The 10,254-nt window shown below is 40.8% G+C and overlaps 1 protein-coding gene across 1 annotated transcript; it reads right to left on the bottom strand.

Annotated features, from left to right (window-relative positions):
- Positions 1–66: 66 nt before the first annotated feature.
- On the bottom strand, positions 67–6,056 carry ppp1cc (protein phosphatase 1, catalytic subunit, gamma isozyme). Its single transcript, XM_044112910.1, has 7 exons — positions 5,590–6,056; positions 4,813–4,944; positions 4,438–4,668; positions 3,434–3,538; positions 2,978–3,201; positions 1,450–1,584; positions 67–750 (listed from the first exon to the last, which is right to left on the bottom strand). Exons 1-7 carry the CDS (start codon positions 5,642–5,644, stop codon positions 661–663), a joined length of 972 nt encoding a protein of 323 aa, XP_043968845.1. The 5' UTR covers positions 5,645–6,056; the 3' UTR covers positions 67–660.
- Positions 6,057–10,254: the final 4,198 nt, after the last annotated feature.

Below are 10,254 nucleotides of genomic sequence, written 5' to 3'. Positions count from 1 at the left end.
GTATTTTCTGTTTATTAGGTTTAAGAGGAATAAAAGCCTTAGAAATAAACAACATTCAGGTATCAATTTCCATCCTAAAACACACTGGAGTTTATTAGAAAGATTTAGACATTACAATAGTGCTTGTTTATTGTTCTTAATTTAGCACAAGACTTATTTAAAAATGTGATGCAGTGTAGTCAATTCTCTATGAAATTATGAGTAAATTAATTGTAAATAAAGATTACAGACATAAACCTGTGTCTGTGACTTTCCTCAAACTTTTTATAAGCCATTAACAATTACAGGTGAATGAAATGACAAAGGAAAGACATAGAATAAACTTGAAAAAACCCCAAAACAAAGTGTGCACAGCTTCAAACAAGGCATTCCTGTGCATAAGTAGCCATATTATTACATTTTTCCTGATTGAACAGTCATATGTGGCAAAGACTAGCTGCAAAATGGAGTGCAAAACACCTGAGGTTTTTCCATGGTGACATATCAATTTACCCCTGTGGACAGGAAAACAATAAAATATCTTTGCTTTCATCAGGCAGGAGTGGATATCTTTGCGGTATTGGCAGCGTGAAAAATAACCAATCCTTTGAATGCAGAAGATGAAAGCAGACCAGGAAGAAAGCATCTCTGGCCATTTGGTCCCCCCAGCGGTGTGGCCCCTCATTTCTTGGCTTGCTTGGTGACCATGTTGCGGGGGGGAGTCACAGGACGGCTGCCGTTGGGCTTTTTCTTCTCAGCTGGTTTTAAAATCTGCAGGAGAAGCACAACGCAGAAACCTTTCTTCAGAAAATAACTCTGCAAATCACCATTTAAATACTACTCCCAGAGTTCCCTAGGTTCAGCACACACACGGGCATGATTAACAGCGCTAAGATCCTCCTCCTAGCTTTGATTGGTTATTTCTAGCTGGAACCGTGAGAAGGCAGAGAAGATGAATTTTTTTCATAGATTATTTGTCTCATTCAGTACCGTCATGACATTGACAGTTTCAACAAATGTGTAAAAAACAATTAAAAAAAAAAATTACATACTGAAGCTTTAATGAAGTGACAACAAATTGCAATAAGATTCTATAATTTTTTTTTCAGTTTATGTAAACATGAATCAAATATGTTAAACATGTGATACAATACAGTGTGTGACTAATGAGACAAAAACCATCCAATTTCACATAAAACTTTATGACGTCACAGGTCAATGTTTGACGGCCATATTGGATTTTGATTGGTGCCCTGACTTCAAAATGCCATCCTGTTTATTTTTCCCTTCCAACAAGAAATTCTGATTGAAGTAGGATGGAGCACAGTTCAATATCAGTAAATATTATGAATCCCTTTTTTTATGTTGCTTATATGAACACGCTTCTACTGCTGAAGTCCAAAGAGAGAGAGAGAGGAAAAAAAAAGTCATTTGGCTTTGATGGTTTATGCAGAAAAAAAACCCAGATACCTGAAAGGAGCACATGAGAGTCTCATCAACGCTCATCATGGCACCAGCGTTGTCAAACTCCCCGCAATAATTTGGTGCCGAGAACAATGTGACGAGTTGCCTCTTTGCGAAGAATTCGTAGCCATCTTCAACAACCTGCAAAAATAAAAATAAATAAATAAATAAAATCACCAATAGAACAGACAAGATGAAAAGTTCTGCGCTATAAGAACGATAAAACTGAATTATGTCATTTGTGGATGGTGATAAGTTTAGTCCGGTGCTCAAGCTGCTAACACTAACAGAAATGGCTACACTGAGTTGGTCACATGACGACAAAAGCAACTGATCCATTTTTTATATAGATCCAATTTCAGGGACATTTTTCAACAATGGTCAAAATAGATTAGAGCTTTATGTTAAAGAGATGCATGATACATTAGTAATTAGTTGTTATAATCTCACTGTATGTAGTGTCAATATGATTGGGGATTGTTTGGACTACAATTAAGATTAGGAAGTTAAATAAGTGCCAAGAAACCTCTCTTTGCTAAAACAGAAGATGTAGTTAAATGCAACTTTTTAAAATCAAACCATGTTGTAGAAATGGTAACGGTAAATATTTTTTTTCCTGTAAGAAAATTCACTACATGAGGTCTAAAGTGGCAATGAACCCAAAGTAAAACAACATTAACATAAACTGCGTCTCCATTACAAATGTGCACAAAACTTTGTCCATATTTCGCTAATTGTGTTCTGTCAAAAGAACACAATTTCACAATTGCGTTGTTTCCATTAAATAAGAAACACAATTAAAATCATATGTGAATAAGTTTATTCACGTGACAAGTTATTAAAAATCCTGCCGCGCCAACATCCTCCAACTACGTCCTGTTGTCTTCTTCATGGTTTGCATCAGTGGCAACAGCTCGTTGATCATGTGACTCCAGTGATGTGAAAAAATGTTTGCATTGGAGTTTTGCGAAATAAACCAATTTCGATTAAAAAAAAAAAAAATCCACCTTATCAAAAATGTTTTTTTTTATTATTGTTTCTGTTAAGCAAATTTATTTTCAAAATATCAAGTTGTGCAATTATACAGTTAATAGAAACACAGCTACTGTTTATTTACAGCAAGTCATTGAGCCATGTGACTTTCACCAACATGAAGGATTATTGCATGTTTTGCTGACATCATGCAGCCCTAGTAAACTTATGAATAGTTATTTATTGACTTCTATCTTTACATGGTGACCAACAAAAACCCTGTTTTTTTTTGTGCTTTTGAGGTTTTCCTGAAATCTACACATTTCAGCATTTTTAATTGATGTCATTTTAAAACCAAGAAAGAAAAGGAAAACATTTTGCTGTACTGGCCACAATCGTTAACATACAAAAAAAATAGGCCAAAGGTGTACGAAAACAAAACGACTGGGAACACGAGTTCAGTCTGTGCAGTACGCCTGCCAACTCCCTGCGCTGGATGCGATGTCCTTGTACAAATGTGCTCTCGTTTCTGTTTGCTAAAGACATGGGGCGCTGGAGTTACCTGGTGGGCGCGGCAGATCAGATCCAGGTCGTGCTTGTGCAGGAACTTGGCTACCACTTCGGAGCCGAAGGTAAAGGAGACGCCCCTGTCGTTCTCCCCCCAGCCCAAAACGTCCTTGTCCGGGTCGGACCACAGCAAGTCGCACAGCAGGCCTTGGTCAGGCACGTCAGTGGGACGCATGATGCGTCTGATCTGCTCCATGGACTGAAGGTCGGGTGACAGTCCTTGATGCAAAAACAAGGCAGCCATACCAATTAACAAACAAATACAGGGGTCACGACCTGTTACATGTGGGTCAGTCCAAACTGCAGAGGGAGCGTTTCACAAAGACAAATAAGAGCAGCATACGTCAAAGACGCATCAAGTTTTCTAATAAGCCACAGTTGTGAAAATAATGCACACACAAAACCTAACAGACAAAACCTGTACGGAGAACTAGTGAAAACAAGAACCTACCTCCATGGCAGCAAAAGATCTTCTCGTCCACAATTGCAGCAATAGGGAGGCAGTTAAAACAATCTGTGAAGGTCTTCCAGAGCTTGATGTTGTACCTTCGTTTACCTAAATTATGACGACAACAAAGGATGTTTTAATTTGTCATTGTGTAATAAACATACACTAGAGAAACAGCCAGAGGCAGAAACCTATCAGATGTTTTCTTGGGTTCGGACTAAATTATGACTGGTTAAACACAGAAAAATCAGATTTTTTTCCCCCCATGCTTATTAAATGCATCAAAACTAATTTCTCCCGCTAGTTTCAATCACTACTTATTCAACCAATGGCCTATTTTTTTTTTATTTCAGTTTGAAAAAAAAAAGTAAATCAAAGTTTAAAAAAAAAACAGGGACAGACGATGAAACGCCTTCTTTGTCTGCTGGTACTTGTGGCACATTTTCTCTTTTATGGGTTATAATAGTTCTGCGATGGACTGGCGACCTGTTCAGGGTGACTCCGCCTTTCGCTCGTTGACAGCTGGAGATAGGCGTGTAACCCTGCCGACCCAATGGGATAAAGGTGGAAGAAGATGGATGGATGGATGGATTGGTCAGTAAAAGCCAGATTAGTGCATTTTTTTCATATAGTTAAAATATAAGAGATGCTTTTACAGTATGACAAAAAATGGGAATAACCAACATTCCAAAGTTATTCAAACGTGTTTTGGCTTCACGTCATCGCACGCTTTTGTCTTCATTTTTGTTATTACACCTTATTAAAACCTTTGCATAATTTTGGCGTTTGTGTAGTTCTTCAGAACCCAGCGCTCATTTACTTTTTTCTCGCCTCTATTTTAGATTTCCTCCTTTTGTAATCTTACATGAGTCAATGTCCTCCAAACAGCCTATACCCTGACAGAGAAATCGTGTGTCAACGCCTGAATCCTATTTAGCTGCTTAATTCTCTTTGAACACAAAACACTAAAACACATCTCAAATTCGGTCCAGTTAAATAATACTCACACTCATCGTAGAAACCATATATTCTGTTGATTGAAGCACATTCGTGGTTTCCTCTCAGCAGGAAGAAGTTCTCCGGGTATTTGATTTTGTAGGCCAGAAGAAGACAGATTGTTTCAAGAGACTGCTTCCCCCTGTCCACATAGTCACCCAGGAACAGGTAGTTGCTTTCTGGAGGGAAGCCCCCATACTCAAAAAGCCTCAGGAGGTCATAGTATTGCCCATGGATGTCACCTGCCAGACAAAGGTGTGTGTGTGTGTGGGGGGGGGGGGGGGATTATTGGATATAATTAATGTTTTGGCCTCTGAATCATATTCTGCCATGTGATTTTGTTGCCGTTTAAGATTCAGATTTAGCGACACACAATTTTCGCTCACCACAAATTTTGAGGGGGGCCTCCAGCTCCAACAGAATGGGTTGACTGAGAAAGATCTCCCTGGACTTCAGGCACAGTCCGCGGATCTCGTTCTCCTGCAGTTGCACATTCTTGCCAGGCTTTGCTCCTCGGACTGCAACAAACAAGAATCAGCAAAGATAACAACTTAGCACACTCACTGCCAAATCAGCAACACCTAGCGCAGAATCTGGATGGGTAGGTTGGGCGGAACAGGAGAGCAGCAACCCGTGTACCCAAACACAGACTTCATAGTAGTATTTATAAAGAGTGGCTAATATTAAGAATTAACGTAAAAAAGGCATGTGTTCCGGTGTTTGTCAGACTAATGTCATTTTAGGGACTCTGAAACTAACTGGGGGTAAAGTTCGCAAATTTAGCATAAATCACTTTATGGCACCTCATAAAGATGGATACAGTGCATTCTTCTCTGTAAACAGTAACTCAATACAGACAATACGCTTAGCGGCCGCTGAAAACCTAATCAGGTCACACATCTGAGGGTCACAGAAAGTGACGTTACATCGGTATGCGCAATGTCTGTGTATGAGAACAGTGTCGTTTTCTATACCTTTGGGAATACTGAGATTTTATACTCATTAAACACGTTTAGCGATAACCTGTGGTTATTCCCTATGATGAATAAATGCAAGGAAATGATAACTAAAGACTAGAAAAGGAAGCTAGCTTCCCATTTACATCTGTTATTGTCACAACAGCATCGAAATTGCCATTGTATTTTATTTGAGATCGTACTTACCTTCTAAAAGACGTTGAATAATACTGTCTATGTTGAGCTTGTCAACATCAGCCATTTTCTGTTTCTATATAAAAAATCGATTAGGTAAGATCTCGACGTTAGTACACTTGCGAAAGCTAGCTCGCTAGGCACCCTAGCATCAGCTACAGCCTATTAGCTCAGCTTAGCTCCGTGAATTTTCCGACTGAGCGTAAAAAAATGTTACTGAGACCCAGTTTGTCTTGTAGGCTCGTTGACAATTTTTTTGTAAAAATTTAAAAGCTACTTTGCATCCCCGTTTTCATAAAAAAAAACGAAACACAGTCGCGGCTTTGTTTTAAAAAACCGGGACATAAAAAAATAAACGCCAATCGAACTAGCTGTTAGCTAGCGATGGTGTCTCTGTTTTCGCTCTGCCGCACCTTGAAGAGCTAACCAGAAGCTCCTGGGAGGATGGGGCCCAGTGTCCTGCGCCACTGCTGCCCTCTACCGCTCCGGGTGGAGAAAAAGCATCCGGAGTTACGGACTGGACTACTTAAGACAAATTCGTTTTTTACATTTTTGAATTTACATCGACTAAAACTGACGTTTCCATTCTTAATTTCCCTTTTTCAAGATGAGAAAATTTCCAGCTTCAAAGGTGCAGTTATACCTAGACTGAGTTTATTTGGATTTTCAGACATTTACACCTTGTGAAATCATTTTATACTCCTTGATTTGTTTTCTCTCATTTGTTTCATTTCAAGCAACATTTAAAAAAATAACCTTCTGCACCACTTTATGTTAGTCTATCACATAAAATCCCTACAAAATAACATTACATTTGGTGTTTGAGTCAGGACTTTTCTTGATGCTTTCTAGTTTATTCATGTGGCCTTTGGAAGAAATGGAGTTTAAAAATATTTTAATTTTCAACTGGGATGATAAGAAATCAAACGGATTTCTAAAGTGTGTTTATCATGCTCATGATGAAAACTTTGACTTGACTCATTGATATTTTCAACAGGAAATTATAGCCATAGGGAGTAAACAGAATAGAATAGAATAGAAATAGCATTTTTATCCCACGGAGGAACTACAGACAGCAGAATCAGATCACATACAAAGTTCTAAAGGTTAAATTTATTTTCCATGATTCATATGCCAACTATTTTTGGTAGTTCTCATAAGCAACTGAAATATCAAATATTTTTGCTATTCTAGATTCCTCTATTGGAGGAATCACAATCAAAAGCAGAAGCTGAAAAGAAGCTAAAACTTATAAACGGACCCGTATTCCTTCAATAGTAATGATTTCTAGTCCAGACTGCTTCAGATTGCCTAGGTTATTACGTCCTGTCGGCTGCAGACGGGCCAGTATGTAGCTAAATGTTGGGAGTTTGAAAGCTTAAGGAAGAACCCCCTGAACAGACATTTTATTGTCTCTGAAACGAGCTCTGTAAGAACTCAGCTTAAAGCAGCCGGCGGCCACTTCCTGCTTAATGAGCCGAAGCTTCTCATTCTAGCTAATAAACCTTCTCACGGAAACCTTTTAAGGATACATAGCTTAGCCCGCAATGCTCTCCGTTATATTTAGGCGCTCAAAAGAAGTTTGCAGTGACATTAGGACTCGGGATGCTGCCGGTGGTCCCACTGCCTCCTTTTACTGTCCCACTGCCTCCTTTTACTGCCCCACTGTCAGCATAGGATTAAACGTGAAATGACTACACGCAGCTATAATTAGCTATCATCACTGACAATGTGTTCCAGCTGCAACAATAGGAAGCCGACCCACACATACGTCTCTAAAACAGGAAACAGGGAGATGTGGGGCTGGCACGCGCGTCATGGTGCATGTCGCAGTTATATTTGGTAGTTGGACCCTCGTGAACGCTTTCTATTCTGTTGTTGTGTTGATGCATATCAAACCCTCCCTCTTTATTCATTCCCTTCGAAGATATATATATTTTTGACATGGATGTTGTTCTATAGACACAATTTCTGAATAGGAGTTAAAAATATTCAAAGGAACAATACAAACACGTACCTTTCAGAAGTATTTAAATGCCTATAGGAATACTTATGTGAAATAACAACACAAACACAGATCACACATGATGTTATGTTAAAGACTGTTTGTTACTGCGCAATAGCCAGCCCCGCCCTCTCCTCACAACTCCTCGGGCTGACTACTGAACCAGTTCTCTGTCTAACAGGTCCGGAAAATCTCTAAGACCCGGGTCTTACCCTGAACAAAGTCTATAGGAGATAATCTGTTTAAACTGGTGGCGGAAGAGATTCGTCTAGCACTAACTACCTCCTTATCCAGAAGTTATGACCCTTTCCAGTTAAGGAACAATCAACCGAGTAGCCTTCACAGCTGCATAATTCCAATAACCACTTCTGTTAACGGTAGTTCTCTTCCTGTCGTAACGTGCACTTGGTAACGGCTAGATAATTTTTAGTGACTAAGATATAAGTCCCAGGGTCATTATTTTACTCTCACCAAAGGAAAGTCTGAAGCCACCACATTACTAGAATCATGCATACTGATTTTACTATAAATAGAAGAACTTTAACTCAAGTGACTCAATTAATTTCAATGTCCACAACCTAATCAGAATTTTTTAAGATATATGTATTTATTAAGCAAGCTTTAGCATGGAAAATGACAGGCATACAGAATTTACTTGTGATTACCATACAAAGAAAATCAATATAGTTTAGATCAATTCAACCTTTACCTAACAACCTCCCTACACTGTCATCTATCTATCGAATAGGCTTTGGGGTGTGGCACAACTCATACTCATCGATGGTATCGGATCTTGGCAACCGGAGTCCTTGTAGTCCTTGGTCAGAGTCTTTGACTTTAAATCATAAATCCTCTTTGGAACCGAAACAAAAATGAACTGTCTGCATCCAGCCGAACAGCTCTTGGTCGATCCTGTGACTTTTGTTCAGTTCCCCAAGTCCGTTGCGATGTAATTTTGAGATCGCTGGGTAGAGTGCAGAGTTTGGAAATCTAATTAGGAACCAAGGCAGTGGGTCGGTGGATCTCGCCCTTTGGTCCGGCGTGAGGAGCTCCGTTGTCCTCCTTGTGAGGCGCTTTTCTTGGTTCCAGGGTGTAGTCCTCTGCTGGTCTTCTTACCACACTTGTGTAGAGTCTCAGCGCTGACGAAGAACACCGTATCACCTCGGTCTCACATTTTATACTTTTCTCCTCCCTGGGGAGTACACCGAGGGAGGGAGAGAGAAAGACAAAGAGCAGTTTGTGCTCTGCTTCATAGTGCGTAAACCCGCCCATCTGCAAATTTGGGCACTATGACTCACTTGTGAGGTAATGTGCTTGTGAATCTTGGGACTTTCCGAGAGCAATAGACTCCCGCTTGAGACACAATGACCTCATTGCAAAACCATGTGTTTGGGCCTTTTTGGGGCTTTCCGAGTTGCTATAGCTGTATGTGTCATAGCCTAGGACTTTCTGGGACTTTCCGAGTTGCAACAACATGTGTCAGCCTTCACACCCCAACCTTCCTTCTACTTGCTCTATCCTTAACTTTAATCATACAAGTTACTTAAATCATTAAAATCATATAAAATCTTAGTACATTAAATGAGTCGATCCTATTTTCTTGTTACAACATTAATAGAATACAGAGAACACATTCTCATACAAAGAGTACACAGTAAGCAATCATTTTTAATCAACATACAGGGCTGCCACAATCTTCTAGGTACTTTATGATCCGTTGTTCTGCATGTGCCTGGACTGATCTCAAATTTACATACATTTTCATACCAGAGTTCTTGACACCCCCTCCTTGAGATCGGACAGTGCTCAGCAGAACACGCACAGCCCTACTCAAAAGAGGTCAAGGCCGTTGTCCAGTCCATCATCACAGCAAAGAAAGAGGACATCTTCTTCAGCGATGACCGTAGGAGAGGGAGACGGTGTCCACGCATCCACAACGTCGTACTCCGTGAGATTCGACGGTGGTGGGAGCAAGACATCCGTGTCCATATCCGCGTCAGATGTAGAGCAGGGCTGGGGCTGAAGATGTGGGGGACTCGGCCGAGGTGGAGGAGCTGGGGCAGAACCAGACGCACTCACCTCTTGGGAGGCGAGGGAGACATAACTCCGCCAACAGCTCCTGGAATTCTTCCTCGTAGGTGGATGACGAAGAACCGGTGTCAGTCGTCTGGCAGGGTTGGTGAGATGAACTGAGTAACTCAGTTTGGGAACACTGATCCTGTGTTGCTGTGCTAGTTTGGGTTCGGCGAATTTAACATATCCGGAGATACTGGACAAACAGGGGAATATACTCTCCACAGCCACCACCTTGCCATTCAAAAGATGAAGAGTAGGTAGGCAACGACGGGACACTTGGTTCTCCCACAATTTCCTGACTATGGGGTACATCCGCCCATTGCCCAGTTTGGGACGATGATAGCTCGTTTCGTCTTGGCCCAAGGCAGAGGTCCACACGATCTTGTGGTCTCGCTCCAGGTTTCTAGATGTAGAAGCCGCAATGTACGGGGCCCCACGCCCTTCGACGCAGAAGAGAGCCGTTACATAGCTAAAGTGAGTGTGCACACACTTGTGGCACCAACGAGTTGACGATGCAACCCAAAGGAATCCATAGGATTCTGCGGGGATTCCACACCCCACACAGCAGATCGGTACCTAGAGAGAAATAGCAACCC

The sequence above is a fragment of the Gambusia affinis genome, linkage group LG03 (genome assembly GCF_019740435.1).
Source record: "Gambusia affinis linkage group LG03, SWU_Gaff_1.0, whole genome shotgun sequence".
NCBI lineage: Eukaryota > Metazoa > Chordata > Actinopteri > Cyprinodontiformes > Poeciliidae > Gambusia > Gambusia affinis.
The sequence above is the reverse complement of the archived record's forward strand: the minus strand, read 5'-3'. Positions and strand labels throughout refer to the sequence as shown.